Genomic DNA, 24,464 nt, shown 5'->3' on the forward strand with positions numbered 1-24,464 from the left:
TGCTTATTATTAGTATTGCTATTTTTGAAGCAGGTGCTGTTTTGAGTAGAGATGAGCTGTTGCTGTAGCCAGAGGTTGAGCAGCGTGGGCCAGGCTCTTCTGCCTCACCTGCATCTCTGTGTGAGGAAATAGCCTGCATGAGAGCTTGCACTTGTTGTTATTTCTTTGGGGCAATCAGTGGAATGGTGGTGAACTGGTGAAGGCTTAAGCTTGGGGTGTGTGAGCCAAACAAGGCGCTGTGTTTGCCTCTGTAATGCAAAGAGCCGATCAAGAGCTAAAGAGGAGCAGGGGCTCATTATGGCAGGGTGGGAGGAAGTGTGAAGGTGCATCTGAATCAGGAGGTCTTGTTGTGAGAGTGAAGATAGTGCCTCACATTTGTATGCATCGCTGCAAGGGGAAGGGATGGAATGCCATGGCTTACAGTAGTTAGGGGATGGAGCTTGCTCAGTCTGATGGGAATGCTCACCAGAGTTGCTCTGTCAATGCAAGGTGTGTGCACCCGCAGGCACTGCTATGGCTATCTTTCTGCAGTAGTAGAAGCTTTGCCTCAGGCTGTGGAATGTGTAGTCTGAAAGAGAAAGGGTTCAGGTCCCAGTCCCCTCAGTTGCAGCAGGAGTATCAAGTTTTGCCCCTGAGCTGGCAAGCCAGCATCTCCTACTCCGTAGAGCAGGGAGTAACTCTGACTAAGGTGAGCAGAGTCTGCCAAAGAAGAGGATGATTTTGGATTTGTTGTGTCTGATGAAGAAGAGAAAAGGGTGGTCAGCTTTAAAAGTTACTGTAAGTGTCCTTGACCTTTTCACCAGGACACCTGTGGCAGCTGCTGCCTCGGTACCTTCTTCATTGACCTCCACAAAAGCTTTGTGAATAACTTTTGATATGAAGAGGTCCTTTTTTGCTGACATCGCTGTGAAATCAGCCTGAACAGAATCAAAAGCATTTTGTATCCCCATGCTGCTCAAAGTGGTTTTAAGATCGTAATTTTCTTCCATCTTCAACTTCGGCAAGTACAGTTCCACTTTGACTTTCATCATATTGGCTGAGTTGGACCATTCAGCTAGTTTTTCGTAGGTCAGCTCTCTTTCTACCTGCAATGAATTTTGTAAGAAAATAGTCATAATGCAACAGGCAAAAAGGAGGCATGTTCACACTAGTGTCTAATGCTCTAGATTTAAAAGGTCCAACTACCAGCTATGGATACAGCTGAAATGTGCTCCATGTTCTTAGGATACGATCCTGCATAGTGCTGAGTGACCTATATTCCTGTCTATTTCCTTAAATGCAGTGAGGTGTAGAGTGAACCTTCAGAATAATTCATTATTTTGGAAGAGGATATGAGAAGTATTGCTTTCATGCAGTGTCCGACATAACCATATTAATAAGTGCTTGTTATGTGTGAATATGTAAAGCATTTCTCTTAGTACTGATAAGTAAGTGGAATACATGAGACCTGAAGAGCAAATAAAAGGATGTTTGCCCTAATCTGCTTAGATTCAGAAACTGATCTGGCATGGTCATGAGTGGCTGCTGATACCTTGTGGGTCAAGGTAGTCAGCACTGAGTTTGAGAAACCTCATTACAAAATATCAGGTGGAAATCTGGACTGTGGATGACATAAAATTGATTAATAGAGCTCTCTAAAGATTAGGGCATGGTGTTTTAGATTTGGTTCTTGCTTTCATTATTCTGCTATTCTGGCAGTAGAAAAGCAAATAGGCTGAGAGTAGTGTGGGCATACTTTTTTAGGTGTATCCTGAGGTAGATGATTGTGTTTGCATCATTAACAGGTGCTCTGAAACCTAGGCTGAGAAGTCTTTGTGTTATAGCTTATGAACCAAAGTATGCATGCATCAAACCCCTTCCTGCCATGATTTTGAAGTTCATTTTTCCTCACTGTTTCCATCTATTTCTGTTAATGCCTCATAGTGTATGTGATGCAGTATGTCAGTTTTACCAGCTCCAGACCAGTAGTGTTATCACTGATGTCATCTGGTAGGAGTACGAACATGCTGAGTTCATTTTCCACATACGGCAGCTCAATAATTTTGAATTTCATCGTTCGTTCATGGAACATCGAGAATGTCTCTCTTAGAAACATCATCTGTACTGGTTTTGTCTTAGTCTGTGAAACAATTCAGATATTAAAAAAAAAAAAAAAAGATAAGTAGTACTTATTCCTTAAGGTGAATGGTAAAGATTACTTGCTTCGTTGAACTGAAAGCAAAAAAATTGTAAACAAGTATAAGACTTGACAAGATTTGAATACTTTTACAGTGCCCTTTCTCCTGTTTCAAAGTCACTGAGATCTTCAAGAACAAAAAAGTAAGCATGGACACTACCTGCTAACTTAATTACATGCAGTGTATTTCTTATTCTTTTGAAAGAGCTAGCTTTGGTAGATGAGTAACTACCTTGTATGTTTCAAGTTTTCTCCAAAACTTTACATTTCTTGAGTGAATGTGTTGATTGGGGGGGGGGGGGGAAATGTTGATTTTTGTTCTCTGGATGTCATCAGCTCTTTTGCATACTTCCAGACAGTACTGATTGACTGAATTTACCTATGAACCGTATTTGCTGTGATCTGTGCTAGCTTTTCCTCTTCCCCAAACCATAGAGGTTTGGATTACCAAATGAAATCGGATTACACGATAATCTTCTGAACTCTTATGCTGTCTTCAGAGACCTTCACTGATATATCCACCCTCTCTTTTCCATTGTTACAGAAGTGCAAAAGTTTATCTGTTTGCAGGCTCTGCTATCAGTCACCCTCTGAATTAAACCCTTTCTGTGCATCATGCACTATGACAGATCCTAAAGCTGCACATGTAGGTTTCAGATAACGCAACCACAGTATCGACACAATTGCTTCGCATCACCAGGCATACAAAAGGTGTTTGCACTTGTAATCTATGTCAAACAAGGTAAGTGTTTCGATTGAAAATTCTTTTTGTTCACTTTTCACACAAACCAAAAATACGCATGCTGTCAGCTACTGTAAATTGTCCATTCACAATAACTGAAATACTGTAAGCTCAGTCATGCCCTTAGTGCATACTGAACACATCATCCACACACATGTGGCTAAAATCACAAACCCTCTCGAAAATTCCATTTGAGGTTTTACGCAGTGGCTGGGGTATTAGGAAAGAACATTTAGTTTAGATTACTTGAGCTCAGATTATAGAGCCTCTGTCTCAAAAGCATAAAAAGAGACCTAGGTGTTTAAGTACTCCTCTCAGAAGTAACTCAATTCCTTCTGAAAATAGTATCTCAGTAATTACAGAAATTTCCTCTTGTCCTTAAGCTGCTTAACAATGGTGTTTTCAATTGTTTGGGTACCAAGAAGCTACTAACTTAACTGAAAATCCTGTTCTCGTGCATCTGCATCAGTGAGGCTGCCATTTGTTTTCACTGTTGCTGTTCTCAGAGAGTTTATACCATCTGCTACTACTATGAGTAGTGTTGCAGTGGCATATGAAATGCAGGTGAAATATGTAGGGGATTCTTGCTCTGCAATAATAGACATATTGAAGGAATTTACCTTGCTTAATCTGAACGGCATCTCAGATGTATCTTTTTCCAGAAATCTCTTTTCCCAGTTTCCTTTGAAGTAAATAGCATTTACCAAGACCAGTACAGTGTGAGAATCAAGAGATCCTGCAGGTAGCAGATTCTGGATCTTCCCTTAAAAATCAAACAAATAGGACTGTTTATTCAGTGTGACTGCACAACTCGCCGATTTCAGTTGTGCTTTCTCTGTGCCTAGCTATCTTGCAAAAGTGTTTGCACTTTGAAGATTTTTTTTCCTGTACATTTTTCATGGTGTACATATATAAATGGCTTTTGAAGCATTGCTATTTTTTAAAGCATATTTGTTTCAGTTTTGGTGGTAAAAGATGTTAAAAAGCGTGTAAGGTATGGAAGTTCTGTGAAGTTAGCTGCGACCAGTTGAAGCTTGCAAAGTAAAACCTTCACTAATCAGAGTGGAGCCATTCCGTATTTACTTCTACGTCCTTATGAACAGAAATAATTCAGAAGAGGCTATGACGTGAAGAATCAAGGGAAAGACTTTGCAAGGGGCAGCAGTTAGTTTCAGTGGTAAGCTTTCTTCAAGACATTTAATGGCAATTTGTTCATCGCTTCTCCCAGTTTCTATCTTTTATGGATCCCTTGCTGCAAGAACGATTCAAGTGGAAATGCAATTGATTTCAAAGTGGGAGAAGAAAAAGCCATCAGAGCAGTACTTACTCTCAGTTTCATTTTCAACCCAGGAATTGATCTGTGCTCTGGCTTGTTCTGCATCTGTCTTAAAGTTTACAGCTTGTGGCTTTACTTGGTAGTACCTTGTGATGAGTTCTAAGAATTTCTGGAAGATAGAATTGGAAAATGTATGCTTATATAGTTAAATTTAAGCTACAAAAATAGTTGAAAAAATCATTTCAACAGGTCATGCAATGTACTAACACATGAAGAAAATATAATTCATTTGAAACTAGATAACTCTTAAAATAAATTCTGATACATTCCATGTTAAATAATAAGTAAGGACTGATCAAAATTCATTATTTGTGTTTTATGGAGAATGATACTTCAAATTTTTATTTTTTAAATCCAAAATGCAGATTTATAGTTTTGAGATCCCGTGAAATAAACATTCTACACCTTTTTTTAAATTTTTGATTTCTCAGAACAACTTCTTATATCACTGAAGTACATTTTCCTGCTTTATGATACAGAGTTCAGTACCAGAGGGAAGAGTAGCCTCACATAAGGTTGAAAAAATGTTTTTAGATTTGCTTCAGAGTCAAGGAACTTGCTAAGAGTTTGTGAGGTCAATAGAGGGTCAGATATAAAGGGAATATAATGGTAGAATAAATTAGAACTGACTTTTACATTGCTGTCTTCTATGAAACAGTTCATGGAGATTCCCAGCAGGAAATTGCCTGATTAATCTTAAGATGAAGTTACACAAACTTATGGAGAACATGAGCAACAAGCATTCAGTAGGACTGATTTAATTTAATGACTAATTACTCAGGAGACCGAAACTAACTACAAGATGAAAGAACGGTAACCTCATTTAATGCCACCTTCCAAGAGACTGGAAGATGATTAATAAAATGTCATTTCTTAAAAAGATTTCAAAGATACAGAGAATTACAAACTCATGAGTCTGTACAGGGCAAATGAATAAGTAGGCCTGCTGGGCATATGGATAAGCATGATGTATTGGAACAGCATTTTGTAATAGGAAGTCCTACATCACAAATCTGTTGGAGGTTTTTGAAGGTGTGAAGAAGCCTGCAAGTAAGAAGGTCAAACCACTACAGCCTATTTGGATTACCAAAAGGCATTTTGGAAGACTTCTCACGAAAGGCTTTTGTAGAAGCCATGGGACTACATGTCTACTACTAGTCCCATGGAAGTATCCATTTGGAAATAGAGGAAATAGATTACAGTATCAATACTGAAATATCTGTAAATGATCCAATGAAGAGTAATAATAAGGATGATTATTACTCGTTAGGAATGAGGTGTTGAAGTTCTAATGGGCAGTTGCATAAAAAAAACCTGTCCAGTAAAGTAAAAAAAGCTATTATCATGTGAAGAGTTGAAAGAAATGACAATGTTATAAAAGGGAGAAAGTTAATATGCCACTCTCTAAAGCTATGGTGTGCCTATAGTTTGACTTTTCTGTGCAGCTTTGGCCTCCTCATCTCAGAAATGCTAGAATATCGTAGATACCGAGAAGGGAGAGAAGGATGACCAGTGATATGGAGAAGCTTCCTTTGGAGGAAAAATGAACCAACAGTGATGCTAACAAGTAGTAGGCTCCAAAGACATGGGAGCTTCCTGTAGTTCAGCTGTAGAACTCTTATAGTTCTAAAGGCTGCAGTAGATTTAAAAGGCAGAACATTTGGAAAATTGTGATTGTCGCCATTGGTAATACCTCTGTATGTCAAAATATTCTTAAGCAAAAATGTTCAACTCACAGGCAGTAATGGGTAGGTCTTGTCCTCAAACAGTTGGTTAGCACTTTTCAGCAAGTAAGTGTTTCTGGGTTTGTTGATGGCAGACAGGAGTTCTTTGAAGCCAGAGTGGATGTTTTGAGTTTCCTCATGCTCAGGACCCTTGCAAAGAGGCATCAATTAGTATGGAAATATTTTTTCTCTGAAGCTTTATGCATTCTGTGGTTATTTATAAAGCACCAGGTCATTTTAATTTAAAAAGTGTGTGCAGGGATGGAGCTCTTATTTGAGTATCTGGCACTTTTGCAGCACTGTGTGTAGCTGGACAAATTGTTTTATGTCTGTGGGGTTACGATTTGATTCTGCACAGCTGAGTCTTCTTGTTTCAGTTGTAGTCAAGGCTAATTTTGATTATCACGAGAACCATTAAGGCATCATGGCAGCTTTTGAGGAGGTACTCTGTTCAGACAGGTACTGATGTCAGGGAATGGAGTTGATTTGGATTTTCTGTTTGATGTGAATTTTGCTGTTGCTGTTTGGATTTTGGAAGGAACCTGTCCAGAATGTCAGTGTTGATGGTTTTAGGGAGCAGGAGCTTGCTTGTCAGCTGTTGCTTTGGTAGTATAGGGCTAAGCTGCTTGTCCCCTGCTCCCCACGAGCTACTTCAGTATAATTTCCTGCTCCATGGCATATACCATGCACTACACGTGAGACACTGAGATTCTTTGCTGCTGATGCATGGGGTCTTGTCATAAGATTGGTGAGGAGGCATTCCTTGCTCTGGTCTATTTTCATGCATGCTGAGATACAGGCTTCCAGAAAGGACACGTGGGGAAGAATTTGGTAGTCAGAGGATAGGATAGCAGATAGGTTTTACAAGGCAATGGGGACATAGTGAAGAGGTAATGGAGAGAAATGTCTGAAGGACTACACCAGGCAGACTTTGCTACAACTTAGAAAGGCAGCGAATAGATAAAATGAACATGGACACAATGATTTATCTTGAATATTAAACCCTGACCATCTAGAGGGAGAACGATGTAACTGCTCCTTTTTATTTCCAATTTTTTCTAACTTGGTTTCTTTGAGCTCTCTTTTAGTTTCTGTGCTAAAGAAACGCAGCTTGTTTGAGTTTACAGCCCTTTGAGGCTTAAGGAGTTCATTTGAAAAAAAGTTCTATGCAGTTCATCCTGCTGTCAAGTCTCTGGGGAGCTAATGAGCAAGGGTGAATCAGCATGTGCTAGCTTAGGGGGGAATTTTGTTTGCCTGATGTGTCCATGCATAGCAAAGGTGGAACAGAGTTTAAGAGGGTAGGACTGGAGTCAGATGTGAAGGCAATGGCTGTTTTCCAGTCCAGAAAAAAAAATCCTGAAGCTAATAAGCATATTACTTGTTCCTATTGCCATAGACCAGCTAAAAGCAAGTAACACAGTGTGAAGGTCAGTCAAAATATTTCTAGTGTCTCTAGAAATATTCTGCTTTGAAGTCCTGAGTTCATGAGTTTTACAGTAATATTACCTGCTTGTTCACATTTTTTATGTATAGTTCTTAGTGAAATAGGACAGTAGGTATAGACAAACACATTTTAGAAGGTCAAAGCAGTCATGCTGAACTATCCAATTCTGAGATTTGTTTCTGTGAGTCTTGTCATAATAAATACCATGTCTCTTTTCTTTGGTCTCCCCAGAGAAGGTGCTGTCATCTCAGAAGGACTTTCTTCTCTTGCAGTCTGGTTAAAATGTAGAACCTGTGGCGATGATAAATTTTCATAAGGACAGTTTGTTTTGTGAAGATAGAAGTGCTCTAGTGTTAGGTAATGATGTTAGTTTTGTACTTAGGATAATTCAGCGATCGTACGCAATGTTAATCTATTAAAGTTATTAAGAACAGGACCTTACTCTAGATTTATGTTCTATAACTGTATCATAATTATGTAAAGTTTAGTCATATTTACTGCTTAATAAAAGATCAATATGATTGCTCAGACATGAATTTGTTTGGATAAATGGTCAATTCATGCTTAGCCATGTGATCTGAAATTCTGATTTTTCAGAACATTATCAGTCAGAACAAACAACGTAGTGTGGTTCAGAGTCTTACTATTGAGGCACCACTGTAAAACTCTGGAGTATATTACACCGAGTAATGTATTTCTGTAAATGCATATAATCTAGGAGTACACCACTGAAAGTTTTGCAAAAGTGATATATAAGTGGTATCATATTTTCATTTCTAGTATACCCCCATTATTCTTAGAATCATAGAATGGCTTAACCCCAAGGATCATCAAGCTCTAACCCCCCCTGCCACAGGCAGGGCCACCAACCTCCAGATCTGGTACTAGACCAGGCTGCCCAGGGCCCCATCTAGCCTGGTCTTGAACACCTCCAGGGACAGAGCATTCACAACCTCTCTGGGCAGCCTGTTCCAGCACCTCACCACTCTCTCTGTGAAGAACTTCCCACTGACATCCAATCTAAACCTTCCCTCCTTTATGGGTGTATTACCTTATTTATGGACTAACCATGTCACAAGCAAGGATGTTTCTGCTGCTGCTATGCAGCCAAGCTTGTGTTCAGAGAGCTTACTAACTGGGTGTGGAGAATGAGTAGACAGTCTCTAATGTCAGTAACTTCACTCTGCCAGACCAGTTGCATTGCTCTGGCAACTCTAAGTGTAAGCTAAATGTAGAGGTAGTAGCAGAGAAGAAAGCTCTTTTTGAAATAAATTGAAAGAACAGTGTCCTGCAGGACTGCGTGGAGTGTTATTTCTTGCACCCAACACGATGGCAAATCACTGTTCTCTCACATTGCTCCTTTTTGTTCCATGTAGGCAGGTGAATAATGCAAGGCAGGTGGGAGCCAGCTTTAAGGTGATACACTGCTGATTTCAGAGCTTACCTTAGCCATCTGGGTTGCTGTGTCACCTTTTGCACCCAGATAGACCATCGCGAGAGCAGTTGCAATACTCCAAGGAGCAAAGAAAATGTTTTGTCCTTTGGAAGTTTCATCCAGCTTTTTGTAAAGGTCCAAGGTGAAGCTGTTGATTGATGCTGAGAAAGACTCCATCGATACAGCCTGAGGCAAATGATTAGCAGAGAGATGTGATGACTGCTTCTTCACGATATTCAAGAAAATGGGAAGTTGCTGACGGGAGATCTCAGCAGTCAGATCCTCAAGGAAACTCAGACGGTAGTCACAGTCACCTAAACTAAGCAATGAAATCTAAGTGAGCATTGTTGGGTTGGCCCTGTAATGGCCAAAATGCCAAGAGCAGTCAGATAGCAAGTCTCTTTTTAAGACCTGCACTATTTCTCCCTTTCTCATCACTCTTAAGTGTTTATATTCTTGTTTCAGCTCTTTCACTAATTCATCATCAGATAAACACTATTTTAGTTAGAAATGTTTTCACAAACCAAAATTGTTTTTAAAAAGCGCTTAAGTTTCATAGAATTATTCTTCCATTCCGAGGGAGTGAAACAGAAATACTTCCCACTGTGCTGCTCTGAGTTTTTATTCCTATTTCCTTAAACTTCATTGTTTTCTGCTGAAAGAAGTATTGTGAATTCATGCCGTTTGTCACATGCTTTAGAAGGCTGATGGGGATCTGTAGATGTGAACATAGGCCTACATTTGGCAACTGTAGCTGGATTTGTCAATGACTGTTTTTCAAGTAAACTCTTGTGTCTTACATACAACTCCAAACAATTCCCATTTTAAACAACAGCTCTGCTCTGGTTTCTTGCTGGTTTATCAGAATATGCAGATTTCCCCTTCTCTTTCTGCTTCCGTCTTTATGGGACAAAATCAAAGATAATAACAAAAACATAGAAACCCCAGGGTTAAAGTAATTTTTCATACCTGGGTCCAGAACAGACTCGTGGTTCTTACTAACATATTTTAGATGAATTTAATACTGTTGACAAATATTAGGATAAATTCAGAAATTTCTGTTGTCAGTGCAGGATTGCATCAATTGAAAGACTGAGCATTAGATCAGCAAAAACAACTGGAAGTTTCAGTCCAGCTTCACTCACAGTTCGCATGCTTGAATCAAAATCAGCAGTCCCAAAAACCAGCTGCTGTTCAGTCTTAGAGATAGCAGGAGCTTCTGGGGTTCTCAAATTTGGATTTCAAAGCTTCCGAGTGCTTCAAAACAGCTTTGAATCATTCTCAGGTGTGCTTCAGAGGTGAATGTCCTGCAGCTTAGCTCATACCTAAAGCATTTTACCTTAAGCCTGGTATTTCATACTGCTGTGCCAGGAGGAGCTAATCAGCTAGATACTCCCAGAGCATATCTAGGGAACTGGGCTGAGCTGAATGTTTTTGCTTAAAGAATTTCAAACCAGTATCTCCAGTATTGCCAGAGCATGTCAGAACTGAATCTGCACACAGCAATCAACCATTTCTAGGGCTTGAGAGAGAGAGCATGTGTGTTTGTATGAACGTCGCCTGTCTAATAGCCACTTTGGTCACCTGGGAAAGTAAAGTCTAGATGCCGATCCAGTAGTTATTTAATATAAATAAAGCAGAGGCTTGAACAGTGCTGAGTGTCTAAAACACTGTTATGGAGTCATGCAGTCACGTGTGCTCAACTCCAGGATCAGTAGGAGTGCATTCTCTTCTGCAGTCTGCACTTAGTCCTCTGATCCTAAATCAACTGGTGATTAGGGCACCCTGCCTACAGGTGAGCAAACTTTTTGCACTCTCAGGCTGCATAGGTTTTTTGCCCAGTCCGGATGTGCATCCTGAACATTGTGCCCTTTGTACGGTGTTTTCCTAAAGGCTGCAGTTTGCATGAAGACTTGAATGCTCCCTTTCCCTGCATGATATTTAAGCCATCATTTGGTCACTCAGTTCTAGAGAATTTATATAACTTTTTAAGATTGTCAAAATAAAGCTGGTTATTTAGATATGAATATTTACACTACCTGAAATCCTGCGAGAGAGGGAAGAGTTGTTTCTTCAGTCAGGATCTGTGGCGGTCTGTGAGGCAATGAATACTTTTGGAAATGTAGAAATGGTTACGCCTCCCTTCTCTTCCCAACATCCTCTTCTTGTACTAATATGCCTGTTTCCTCATTTATTCCCATTTCTTCTCTCCATCTCTGGCTTTCAGAATTACAGAGAAAGAGATAAGGAGAGAGAGGTCAATTCAAAACCACTGTTAGTCAGTGTGTGTCCTGAAACATGAAGCCCAGTATGCCTTTTTCCCAGTGGTGCCCTCCACAACCTTTGTCTGCAAGTATGTAGGAATTGCAGAAAAGAGTACAGCAAGAGTGCATTGACAAGGGACATGCTGAAATAATTTTACAGTTTCCTTTTCTTTTTACTCTATGAACTAGGGAATTAGCAGAAGCTATCTCAAAGATGTGACTGTAAAGGAGTACTGAACTAGGCTGTTCATCCTGTTGTCAGATTTCAGATTGGAAAGATTTGAATACTTGTGGTTGTCAGGTCACATGAAGCCCTTATTTTGTGATATTTTACACTTAATCGTTTTATGTCTCAGCAGTCAGATCCTCAAGGAAACTCAGACGGTAGTCACAGTCACCTAAACTAAGCAATGAAATCTAAGTGAGCATTGTATTTACTTGAACGGGTGGATGGTGCTTTCAGAGAATGCATCTCCTCCTAGAAGAGGAGGTGAAGATGCTTTAGATAACCTACAGGCCCTGCACTGTGCCAAGCTTATTATCTTCTAGGAATGGAGGGAGTTTGGGCCACTCACAAAAAGCTGCAGAGCTGCTTGGAGGCTCTGCTTGTAATTATTTAATTTACTGAGACTGTTTGTTGTCTTGTAGTAGAGAGTAGAAGTAGCAGATTATATGAAATCAGAGATCAGTAAAGATATAATGCAAGACAGTTATCTGGACACAGGCATTTTATTTTAACCAGTGTAATTAGCAATTCCTATTTTTATCTAATACTTGGATTAAAAGCATCTATCCATTTCCTTTGCAGTCATTATATATGTTTTCTACTTCATGTATGGTTACTTAGGAGTGCCTTAGGACTGCCTTGTGCCCCCAGTTATGACATGTGCAGAGTAAACCAGTTACCAGCATGCAGTCAACCTATGTGGAAAAACATTAGTATAAAGAGTACAAAACCATACTTAGAACTAAATTTTTATATTCCTATTCACTTTGAATCTGACTGTGACACATATACCTATCTTTTTTCACATGTTCTCTCTCTAAGTGTGCACATTTTTCATACCTGGAATATCCATCTCATGTTCTTTATTCAGAAATCTATTGGACGCTATTATGTTTAGTTATGTGGTTAAGAAATGTTCTTGCTGGATATCTGAAACTGCTGTTACCTATTTGGCTGAATTTTAGGAGAAGTAAAAAAGCAGTTAATAGCGATAATTACTGTACTACAGGCTACAAAGATTGGCCAAAAATACAGGAAAATTACAAAAGGGTGCCCAAACTGTGTGGACACTCTGTGGTATCTGCTGCAAGATCCTGTTTAGTAAGAGGGAGAAGAGTTTCAAAGGGGAGAAAACACGGGAAAGAAAAGGTGCTCTTGGTTTTGCTGTGCCACGTGGAGGAAGGAAAATAGTGGCTTGCTGCAAACAGAATGGTAGAAACAATGTGTTGCAGCATCAAAACCCCTGCTTGACCTGTTGGCCACAAATAGGTTGGTCTCTGACAAATGGTCATAAGAAGTTTTCTGATAAAACAAGTCGCTTTTCTGGGGCATTCTGATGAAGTCATCTTTCATCCCCAGCTTTCTCAGTGTGGATGTGAGGTTGTATCTTTCTGCCTATTCCGTTGTAGTACTCCTATACCTGTGATCAATTTATTCTGTGGTTTGGTCCATCTGGGCATTTGCACTTACGCCTGGTTAAAAAAACCAGCACAATTTAAAAGGAGTGCTAGACTAAAAGTCCAATTACAGTTTTTTACTCTGTGGGAAGTCCCATTCAGCCTTGTCCTACAAGAGAGCAAAGGTGAATGAATATCACAGTGGTTGCAGTAGACATGTAAGTGACTGGACTATAAATAATATTTTAAAAGGGATTTTCTCGTTCCAGTTACTGATGGTAAAATAAAAACCTTAAAAAATATTGGTACATTTGCATTTTAGTTCAATAGGTTGTTATGTTGCTGGGTTTTTTCTGCATCCAAACCTTGAGCACTAAAAATGCACCAGCACTGTAACATTCCTTGTCTTTATTATTCCATACTCCCTCTGCCGTTTCTGCTTGTCTGGAGGTCAGTCTACCACAGAGGTGGACGCTGTTGTGAAACTCATGAAGAACAAGAAGGAGATTGAGAGTAGTCAGGATTTATATATGAAGTGAAAGTCATGTTTAGCTCACCTGATTGCCTTCTACCGTGAGGCAGCTAGCCACTTTGATGAGGGGAGAATACTGAATGTTGTTTACCTTGACTTAAGAAACTACGTTTAACACTCTTTCCTCTAATATCCTTATGGCCAGGCTGACAAATGATGGGTTAGATAAGTGAACCCAGCCAGGTCCAGAGGGTTGTGGTCAGTGGCACAAAGCCCACCTGAAGTTAAGTCGCTAGTGGTGTACCCCAGCGGTTAACACCAGTGTCAGTACTATTTATATATTTGTTAATGACCAGAATGCTGAGATAGAGTGCACCCTCAGCAAGTTTGCAGACAATACAAAACCCAGAGGAGTGGATGATACACCAGAGGGTTTTGCTGCCATTCAGAAGGACCTGGACAAGCTTGAGAATTCCAATTCTTGAGTTTGTTTTTTTTTTAATTAAAGTTTTACACCCCTGTGTGCAAGCATTTATCCTCTTGAGTCCTTGCTATGCTGACTATTCCATCCTGACAATAACTTCTTTGTGTTTTTACTTTACTTATTTTGTGTAGCTTTCACTTGCGTGCTTTTCCACACCTTAATGCATTTCTTTGTAAAGCTGAGTCAATAGCATGCAGCTGGGCTGAACCAAGGTGGGTACTCAGTGGCAGACAGCTGAACCCTGAGCTGGGGGTTACAGGGTAGGGAGGGCGCTGAGTGCAGCATGGTGTACAAAGAAGGTGCAGATATGCTTTGTTGGGTGGAGGTATATTTCCAAATAGACTACCTTTCGTTGAGGTGTAGAGTGAGCTGTAATTATAGGTAGAATTTTGCTGAGAGTATATATATGTTTTTACAGTACTTCCCTCCAGCATTCAAATGTTATTGCTTGAAATAATGTTCTGTGACATGTGGTAACTGGATATCATAATGGCTACAAAACTTTATGCAGTTCCTTGTAGGCATAGGAGAGCACAGCTGCTGCCCTCCTAAGCCGGTGAAGGAAACTGATGTTGGTGATAGAGCACTGGATGTTTGGAAGCCACTCTTCTGGGCTATTTGCGCTGTTCAGACTTTTATTTCTTGTGTATCGTGATGCAGAAGAAAACGAGCTTTCTCAGTAGGTCCAAGGGAGGCTGACACTAAGCAGTGGTCAAAAATGGGAAACTGGATGCTTACAGTGAAAGTAAGTTCAAGTCACAGAATCATAGAGCTTGGAAGAGACCTCTTGGAGATCATCCAGTCCAACCCACTGCTAAAACAGTTCCCTGCAGCAGGTTGCACAGGAAAGCATCCAGGCAGGTCTTGAATATCTCTAGAGAAGGAGACTCCACAACCTCTCTGGGCAGCCTGTTCCACTGCTCTGTCACCCTCAAAGTAAAGAAGTACTTCCTCATGTCTGTATAGAATTTCCTGCACTGCAGTTTTTGGCCATTGCCATTTGTTCTGTTGCTGTCCACCACTGAAAAGAATCTGGACCCATTCACTTGACTCCTGCACTTTAGATATTTATAAACAGTTATGAGATCCACCTCAGGCTGAACAGTCTCTGGTCTCACAACCTTTCCTCGTATGGGAGATACTCCAGGCCCCTAATCAACTTTGCAGGCCTCTGCTGGACCCTCTGCAGCAGTTCCCTGTCTTTCTTGAACTGAGGAGCCCAGAACTGTACACAGTACTCCAGATGTAGCCTCACCAGGGCAGAGCAGAGGGGGAGGATCACCTTGCTTGACTTGCTGGCCACACTCTTTTTAATTCACACCAGGATACCATTGGCCACCTGGGCCATAGGGGCACGCTGCTGGCTCGTGGCCAATCTGTTCTCTACCAAGACATCCAGGTTTTTCTCCTCAGAGCTTTTTTTCAGCAGGCCAGCCTCTAATCTGTACTGATGCACGCAGTTATTCCTCCCCAGGTGCGGGACCCTACACTTGTTCTTATTGAAGCTCATCAGGTTGCTCTCCACCCAACTCTCCAGCCTGTCTTCGTCTCGTTGAGTGGCAGCACAGCCTTCAGGTGTGTCAGCCACTCCTCCCAGCTTCATATTGTCAGCAAACATGCTGAGGATGTACTCTATTCCTTTACCTAGATTATTGATGAAGTTGTTGAACAAGACTGGGCAAATGCCTTAACTCTGTAATCACAGGCTTTGATTTGATTTGGCGTGCCTACTGAATGTCTAGGATAGCATGTTCAGTAGCAGTGTTTTTGGTGTTGTATGAAATCTAGTGGAAATAAGACACTGGTTTATTAGAGTGTCTCAGCACTTTGTCATTAGTGGTGCTGTGATGGTTAGTTTGAAACAGCAAAGTGGAAATGTGTGTCAGCCATCCGTTGAACAGGACGCTCTGAAGGAGCTAGGTGAGTCAGAATCTTGCATAGCACAAGCACAATTCCAAATTCGTTTATTGTTTAAATGTAGATCGTGGCAAAATTACAAAGTGAAGCATCCATAAAAATCTTACTGGTGTTTCTGTCAATATCGGGACTATTTTAGCTGAAAGGCACTCGTAAGTTGCAAATCGTACGCTTATCAACCATACAGGTAGCAAGGAAACTGTGCAGATGTTAGCGAGGAAACAGATATAATTACATGAAATTGAAAATGTGAAGCAGATTTGAATATTTAGGTCGTGTTTCAATAATAGTTAGCAATAAGGCATGTTGCCTGTAGTTTTCTTGGTCTTTTTTGCTGGTTGGGATGCTTATCAACCTCAGTCTTGAGAGTTTAAGGAAATAAGGACAAAATGCGAAGTGAACAGAAGTTAGCATTTATATATCAAGCATTTGCTTTCTATGAAAGGCAATTTCATCAGCATAATGGAAAGGAGCAGTAGAGAAATGGTCTTTGAGGCACAGGGTGGTGTCTGGGCGCTGCCTTAGTTAAGAAAAAAAAAGACACAGACTTCCAGTACTTATGGCTACATGGTTGAAGGCTGAGCATTTAACATTACAGTTCACGTTTTTCCTTTGAAAAGTGAACTTTGGGTCCCTCTGGGAGCGAGGAATAATTCATTCTACTGGGCAGCAGAATCTGCCATAAAACAGGATGGTTTTGGATTTGTTGTGTCTGATGAAGAAGTGGAAAGGGTGATCAGCCTTAAATTTCAGAACATGGCTGATAAGCCCACTTGTGAGTCCTACAATTACAGCAGTAGCAGCAGCCGCCTCAGTGCCTTTCTCATCAACTGCAACAAAAGACTGGTGAATGACTTTGGAAATACACAAATCCCTCTTACTAGCCATTCCGGTGAAATCAGCATTGCTGGTGAAGGCAGTTGCCATTCCCATGTTGCTCAGAGTATCACAGAGGTCATGTTTGTCCTGCAGTGAGAACTTAGGCAGGTGCAGATCCACAAGAGTTTCTGTCATCTTCTTTGAATCGGCCCATTCTGACAGCTTCTCATAGGTGAGTTCTCTTTCCAGCTATTGTTTAAGAAATAAGAGGAGTTTGATAATTGCAAACCCTGTGCCACCAGGGTTCAGCTCAAATCAAATGGAGGAGAGTGATGAATAGTGTTCTTGACATGATAGAGGCCCAGGATTTAACAGCCTTGCAAATGTAGTAGCCACAGTGGCAGATTTTATTACTGTAGTAACTGCAGTCTTACTGAAATCTTAGTTTTTGAGATAATAAGTAAATGCATTTGGAGGTGAAAAGAATGGGAACAAGGTGCTGCATAACCCTCTAGGTCATAGTGGAGAGGTCTCTGTTGCAGACACATCATCTCCAGAAGAGGCTGACTCCTTCTGCAATACTATCACTCCCAAACATGCAGAGTGGGGAGATTTAACCCATGTCAGCCATGTGGTATTGGGTGTTAGGCATGGGGCAGTTGAAAAACTAAGCATCTGATCATCTGTATTTGTCCTCAATCCTTACCAAACTAAGATTACGCAATGGGGAGAAAACTTCCTGGGAGGATTAGATAGGTATTAAAGGAAATTCACTCAGCTAGTGGAAGAGATCAAACTCCATGTCCTCAGAGGAGGAGATATGGTCATCAGTCTGTCCTTTTTGTTCTAATGACTGGGTGGTGATACAGAATGGATGCAGCATAACTTTTTACCTGCTCAAGACCCGTAGTGCCATCTTTGATGTCATCAGGAAGTAGGATGAACATACTGAGTTCGTGTTTCACGTACGGCAGCTCAATCATTTTGAAGTTCATTTTTTCCATGATAAGAACTGGAAATGTATGTCTCATATACATCATCTTCACGAGCTTGGACTTGTTCTGCAAGGTATTTATTTATCGGTTAGAAATTATTCCTTGAAAAAAGAGGAATTCCTTGTAAAGAGGAAAATTTCATAAGCAGCTTTTGTAACAGAGATTTGACATTCTTTTCCCAAGGCTTTTCTTGACTGGACAATATTGCTGATCTTGGCTCTTGTCCCAGAGTATTTTGCTGGGGACTGAGCTAACTGATTTTCTCTTTTCCACGGCACATGAACCCACAGAAGAGGGAGGAAGGCAGTCAGAAATGTCTGCAAGAATCAGGGAGACAGAACAGGCATGGCATACAGCCACCCAACACTACAGCAGTGAAACAGCTATGGTGTAAGAGGATAAATGTTGTGCAGCCTTTTTGTGGTCTCCTCTCTCTGTCAACATTACTTCTAGTCTCACTCAGCCATGCACCCATCCAGTGGAGCCATGCTGCTGCATCTGTATTTGAGCAGCTGTATTCACAGCTGGACTGTGCAGCACAGAGGCTTGGATTCTGCACTTGCCCATCGCATGGCATGTAGTTCCTGTCCAGGAAGCACGGACTCTCAATATCTGATTGTTGCAGTCTAGCCCTTTTAACTCAGTTTTGCAAAAAGGCTTTAAGTGACTCTAGCATTTTTGGAAACTGTGTTCCATCTGGATCTAGTTATTCTTTGCCTGAGCAGCATCTTAACATTCCATAAATGTTGGTGAGCTGACTACTGACACATTTTGCTGTAAACAACTTTTCAGAGAGCCTGTTTACCAAAGGACTGATGAAATAGAAAGATGGCAGCAGTAGGTGCTGTCTCCAGTCTGCTTGCTTTGGGGAGGACACCAGAGGAGCTTACCTTGCTCAGTCGGAAGGGTTGCATATTCGTGTTTCCTGCCTGAAATTTCTCTTCCCAGTCTGCCTTGAAGTAAATGACATTGACCAAGATCAACCTGGTGATGCTATTCACATCATTCGAACTCAGTAAATTCTTGATTTTACCTTTTGAAATCAGAAGAGTCAGGCTTTAGTCCAGTGTAACACAGTGAGGGAATGTTTTGATTGTTTATCCCCTCACTTCAACTCCTTAGTGAAAAAGTGCAAGCCTCAGTGCCCTACTCCCAGAATTACTTCCCTGACATAAACCAGTTAGTCTGTTTGCTGCTTCCTGCCCAGTTCTCCCGGGGTAGCAATTGGCTCCTGCCTTAAAAAATGCCACAGTCTCACGGCAAGCAGCTGGAAGCAGACATCTACTGTCCACGCCAGAAGGCGTGACCTGGATGGCACAGTCACAAGTGTGGAAACGGGGTCCCAAAGGGAGCAGCAGGGAGAGGAAGGATGTTGGGGTCGAGCTCAACTTACTCTCAGTTTGTTTTTCCACCCAGGTGTTGATTTCCTTTCTGGATTGTTCCGGTGCTGTCTTGAAGTTAACCTTTTGTGGCTCTGCCTTATAGTATTTCTTACTGAGCTGTATATATGTCTGAAAAATGGCATACAAAAAGAAAGGAAGAAAAAAATATTCTGTATTGTACCGTATTTTTATTGTCCAAAAAGGAATTTGTTAGCTCTTGGACTTCTTGTTAACTTTTTGCACATAGTTGACTGCAGGATATAGCCTTTTGCTCTCTATTGAGCAGTGAGTAAACAGTTAGGAAATAATGAAAGGACAAACATTTCCCTACTCTTATTCTCTTGTTCCCACTTTTATTTGGAGAGGGTAGGAAGACTGTGCCCATCCCCTGAATGCGCTTATTTTAATATCTCATTTTCAATGGTATGTATTGAGGTTCCTAATGATAAAGCTATATTGCATGAAAAGGAGTCAAGGAGTCCTGCATTACAGCCAAATGCATTCTTATATACTGGGAGAAAACCAACTGGTATTTTCCAGTGAAGTTTATCACTGGAAGCCAAGACTCATCATTTGCAGCATTTAGAGACAGCTTCAAATCTATTCTATTAAGGACAAGTGAATACAGTGCCAAACTATTTTTTCTTTTCCATCTTTTCTCAATCCTCTTTGAAATAAAGCCATTCAACTTACAGGCAGCAATGGGTAGGTTTTTTCCACATAGATACGATTGCCACTTTTCAGCGAGTAGGTGTTTCTGGGTTTGTTGAGGGCTGTCAGGAGCTCTTTGAATCCAGAGTGGATGTTTTCAGCTTGCTCATGCTCAGGATCCTTGGAAAGAGAAACTATACATTTACCAGTTGCGTTTTTTGCATGAAGTTTTTGAAACACGCTAAGGGATGCATGTGGGGGAGGGATTTCTGTTCCTCTCTCTTACTTTTTATCTTTCCAAATTTGCCACCACTGCAGTTTGCAGGGCTCCATTTATGACTTGATTAACTGATTTACCGTACTTCAAACCTTCCAGACTATCCCAGTGACTTGTGCTTCCATACTTTGAGTCTGAGTGAAGGGAACTGAACTTGAATATGTTGCAAAGTGTATTGGATTTTAAACTTTAAACATAAAGAGAGCTGCAAACAGGAAATACTGAACTCTTTAAACTGTTTCTGGACATTTTGATTCTAGAGATTCTTTATCTTGGGATTTCAGGTCTAATAGATACCATTTTTCTTCTTTTTGGTCTCCCCCGAGAAGGTCTGGCCACAGAGGAGCTTCCAGCTCCTGCAGCTTCAGTGAAATGAAGAACCTGCAAGCAAAGTTTCCAAAGGTAAGAAACTGCCATGAAAGAATTTGCATGACCTAAAAGCTAATGGAGGTAAAATGGTTGTCTTGTTTGGCTCCTTATGATAACCCACTGTGCTATCTTCTGATCTAATCAAAGGGACACTGGAGCTGTGTGGTATGTGTAAATCCCATACAGTAACAAGGAGCAGTATTGCTCCCTTCTCAGAGGATCAGCACAGTCCTTCTGTCTGCACACTACAAGGCTGAACTCCCTTCCACAGCCATTGCACTCAGCAATAGCAATGCATTTGTGCAAACCCAAATGTAGTTTTTCCCTGTGACAATAGTACAAAGGTGTCTCAACAGCTGTGCTGGGCAGTGTTGAGCACCATAGTTTCACAGAGCTACGTACCTCTGCCATCTCTCTTGCTGTGTTGCCTTTTGCACCCAGGTATGTCAGGGCCAGAGCAGATGATATACTCCACGGGGAAAAGAAAATGTTTTTGTCCCTATTGGTCTCATTCAGCTTGTTGAAAAGATCAATTGTGAAGTTGCCAACTGATGCCGAGACCTGTTCCATTGCTACAACCTGGAAAGAGGCAAGAGACAGAACTGTAGTATTTGAGTGTCCAAATTGATGTATGCAGTGCATAGTAGTGAGAAATGTTACATTTGCAATGCAGTGCGTAGGTACCTTTTGAAACTAATAGCCTGGTTGTATGTTTTATCTTCTACACATACCATGTGCCACCTGCTGGGAGCAACAATTTCTTTTAGGTTTTTGTTATCCATTTAATATTTCCCTATAATTATAGGTATGTCCTCTTTTGTAAAGCTGCACTTTTATTTATGTTTCTTTCTGCCTTTGGTTTTCAAAAGTGTGCAGATTTGTAAGCTGCATATTTTGTTCCTTTTCATTCTTAATTCATGATTTATCAAAGAAATGTTCCCAGGGAAGTGTCAACGGTTTACGGGTGTTCGGCCCGGTTCCGTGACGAAGGGGACGGGGGACCCACAGGCCCACGCCCCGGGAAAAGGGAAAAGGGGAAAAGGGTAGGGAGATGGCCCTGAGAGCAAAGAACAGCGGCAACAATCTGAGGAGAAACAAACTAATTTACCAAATAAGATATCGGAATGCAAAACAACACACTATAATACAATATAATTACAATTTAAGCTGATAAATCCAATACAGAGAGAGAGAATGTCCCAAAATCAAGGTAGCCCTTACTCTACTACCGACGATAAGACAGCTGGAGAGCGAGGTGCTGCCAAGACGAGAGACGGCGGAAAAAGGGACGAGGTCTCGTGATCTGCAAGTTTTTATACTGCGAGCTTCTATCTTTTCCCTCCGGCTGGAAAATGGTAACAGAGGAGCAAAGTACCGTGGGGAATGTAGTAGTCCTTCTCTTCTGAGAACCAGGTACATTCACTACATGATGTTATGATGTGGAGTAGCAATAACCGAAAATCATAAAACCATGACATGGTTAAACAGTTTTCATACATGGGACATCTGAGCTTTTTACTACCTCATTTTGGATCTAGATAGAATTAGGAGCTGATACTGAGAATGTATTTCAGTGTAACTCTTAGGCATATGGGCTTTTTCTGGCTAGCCACCCATTTCAGCCAGTATAATATATGGCAAAGTTGTTGTTTGCTTTTAGAGTGTTACCATTTTTTTCATGAAGTCTAACTACGATCTCTTCTTTATATTCTGGCAATTTTATTTTCCCCAGAAACTGGCAAATACCTATAAGTATAAGCTATGAGCATTCCAAACTTTAACTTACCTGTTCAGTAGTACCTACTTGATGTTGTTTTCCAACAGAGAGACCAGAAAATGTTGTTGTTGTTATTATTTTAAAAAAGATTTATATTTATGGAACGGCAGAATTGCAGGTCAATCTCTGAAGTCCACTGATACTTATCAAGCTTTTTCTTACCAAATCACTTTAGTTCTGCTGGCAGCCGTTATGCAGTCTATACCAAATCTGTACCACAGAGTGACTTCCTCTCCTTGGAGAACCTGACCAAATGAGCATCAGGATAGAAATCTGTCTGTTTTCCTCTACTCCTCTGAGCCCCTGGCCTGATCATGCACAAGGCAGAATGAAAATGGCCTTTGCTTCAGATGAAGCATGGGACTGAAGATTTTGATTAGTAAGATAGCTACTGTCCTGACAAGATTTTCCTTCCTGTGATTGATTCTGCACCCAACTAACTGTTTTCCTTAGCTCACACATTCATTTTCTATGAGGCATGACATCTAGAAAAGCATAAATCAAGAATAATGATTGCAGTGTAAGTCTGGTATATTTTAATTTACTTACACTGGCATACAAGCTGTAGATCACCATTTAAAAACATCATAAAAGTTATTTAAATTGGTTTAAATGTTTACCTGTGATCCTGTGACAGAGAAGACTTGGGTCTTGTCCTCAGTGAGGTTCTGTGTCTGCGTGTTAAGCAGTGAATAAATTCAGAAATATAGTACAGTTTGCACTTCCCTTTCCTTCTCTCCTTTATCAACTCTGTTCCCGCCTACTCAGATCTTCTCTCTGCTGAATCCCAAGAAGATCTCGTACAGTTTCGTCCTCCTTGTTGATCTTGTTACGTTTTAGTTCCTTGTTGATCTTGTTACGTTTTAGTTCCTTGTTGATCTTGTTACGTTTTAATTTTAGGCATTTCAAAGGAACAATGTGGATCATAATCTCATTTTAACTGCTACACCCCAATTGTCTACTGAGAGGACACCAAAACAGTTCACTCATTTCAATGATCTTCTGGTGTTATGAAGACAACTGGTCTGTTGTTCAAAATAAATAAATCTAGTGAAATGATTACAGAGCCAGAATGCATGGTTTAGTTTCTGAATGTAAGCAGATCCAACTTTCCAGCCTTGTGAAGCTGTGACTCTTGGTTTCTGAAGAGACCTGGACAGGCTTTAGAATTGGGTTCATGTGAAAATAATGAGGTTCAACAAGGCCAAGTGCTAGGTGTTGCACTTGGGTTGGAGCAGTCCCAACTACGTGTCTGTACTAGGATACGAACTCACTGAGAACAGCCCTTCTGAGAAGGACTTAGGGATCCTGGCAGATGAAGAACTTAACATAAGCCAGCAGTGTGCACTTGCAGCCTGGAATGCCAACAGTATCAAAAGAGGGGTGGCCAGCAGGGAGAGGGAGATGGTCATCCCCCTCTACCCTGCCCTCATGAGGCCCCATCTGTAGTACTGTGTCCAGGCCTGGGGCACCCAGCACGGGGAATTTGTGGACCTTTTGGAACAGGTCCAGAGCAGGGCCATGAAGATGATTAGAGAACTGGAAGACCTCTTCTACAAATACAGGCTGAAGGAGCTGGGCTTGTTCAGTCTGAAGAAGTGAAGGCTCAGGGGAGACCCGATAGCAGCCTTCCAGTACTTAAAGGGAGCTTATAAATAAGGAGGGAAATCAACTTTTTGCATGGGTACATAGTGACAGGATAAGGGGGAATGGTTTTAAACTAAACAAATGTAGACTTAAATTAGTTGTTGGGGAAAGTTTTCACTGAGAAGGTGGTGAGATGCTGGAACAGGCTGCCCAGAGAAGCTGTGGATGCCCCATCCCTGGAGATGTTCAAGGCCAGGTTGAATGGGGCCCTGGGCAGCCCAATTTAGTGGCTGGCAGGGGGCTTGGAACTAGATGATTTTTGAGGTTCCTTCTAACCCAAGCCATTCTATGATTCTATGAATAAGGTGTATCAGCATAAAATGTCAAGAGCTTACTGACTGAATTAGACTCTGAGAGTAAAGCTTCAGAGTGAAGATCGTGAGAAGCATAGGCAGAGGCAAGGCCATGAAAGAGGTAAGGCTGAACACCTTGCTTCTCGTGTGGATGAAAGAATCTCATTACATCCATGGCTGGGAAACACTTCAGAGAAACACTGCAAAATACTGAGTTAGTGCACAGTACTTGCATGCAGTGGAGGAGGGCGAGAACTGAAACAGCCCCACTGGCAGAGCGTGAGCAAGGATGGAGTGAGAAAAATACAACAGGGATAAATATGGCACAGTATTGTCCCAGAAAACAGCAGAGCTGCTCTTGGGTGGTAAGAGAAGGGGAAGGTAGTGGCAACATCTGTAAGAGTCTAGGGAACAGGGAAGGAAAGAGGAGGAAGGGAAGGAAACTGTATGGTGTGCCAAGCATTTTACTGTAAGCCTGATTACAGAAACAGAGTGGGTCAAGTCTTCTGAAAAGTTATAGAAATCAGTGTTATGCAAGGCAATGAAGAAATGCCAGAAATTAAACAAGTGGTGACTTAAGTATGATGAGAAGGGTTATCAAAAAATCAAGGTGGAAGAAAGGTCTACTGAATGATTG

At 41.0% G+C, this 24,464-nt stretch overlaps 1 protein-coding gene and 1 long non-coding RNA gene across 7 annotated transcripts in view; one reads left to right on the forward strand and one right to left on the reverse strand.

The window, feature by feature from the left end:
• LOC110393440 overlaps positions 1–24,464 on the forward strand; it is a 44,265-nt gene that overhangs the window by 118 nt on the left and 19,683 nt on the right. Inside the window, exon 2 of the long non-coding RNA XR_002435014.1 lies at positions 20,071–20,143. This is a non-coding gene — a long non-coding RNA (uncharacterized LOC110393440). The remainder of the gene's footprint in view (positions 1–20,070; positions 20,144–24,464) is intronic.
• LOC110393437 (heterochromatin-associated protein MENT) lies at positions 5–23,270 on the reverse strand. 6 transcript variants are annotated; one of them, XM_021386304.1, is made up of 9 exons: positions 21,332–21,347; positions 20,795–20,851; positions 20,513–20,689; positions 20,039–20,122; positions 19,507–19,644; positions 18,825–18,942; positions 18,322–18,464; positions 17,330–17,497; positions 15,634–16,685 (listed from the first exon to the last, which is right to left on the reverse strand). In XM_021386304.1, the coding sequence occupies exons 3-9, from the start codon at positions 20,678–20,680 to the stop codon at positions 16,272–16,274; spliced, it is 1,233 nt and encodes a 410-aa protein (XP_021241979.1). In that variant the 5' UTR covers positions 20,681–20,689; positions 20,795–20,851; positions 21,332–21,347; the 3' UTR covers positions 15,634–16,271. The 6 variants fall into 6 exon arrangements, with proteins under 6 accessions (XP_021241983.1, XP_021241982.1, XP_021241980.1 ...); XM_021386307.1 differs by lacking the exons at positions 15,634–16,685; positions 17,330–17,497; positions 18,322–18,464; ... (4 more) ...; positions 20,795–20,851; positions 21,332–21,347 and adding exons at positions 684–1,085; positions 1,952–2,119; positions 3,539–3,681; ... (3 more) ...; positions 8,867–9,171; positions 10,897–11,048; XM_021386305.1 differs by lacking the exons at positions 15,634–16,685; positions 17,330–17,497; positions 18,322–18,464; ... (4 more) ...; positions 20,795–20,851; positions 21,332–21,347 and adding exons at positions 684–1,085; positions 1,952–2,119; positions 3,539–3,681; ... (3 more) ...; positions 8,867–9,176; positions 10,897–11,048.

This window comes from Numida meleagris, chromosome 2 (genome assembly GCF_002078875.1).
Source record: "Numida meleagris isolate 19003 breed g44 Domestic line chromosome 2, NumMel1.0, whole genome shotgun sequence".
Classification (NCBI taxonomy): Eukaryota; Metazoa; Chordata; class Aves; order Galliformes; family Numididae; genus Numida; species Numida meleagris.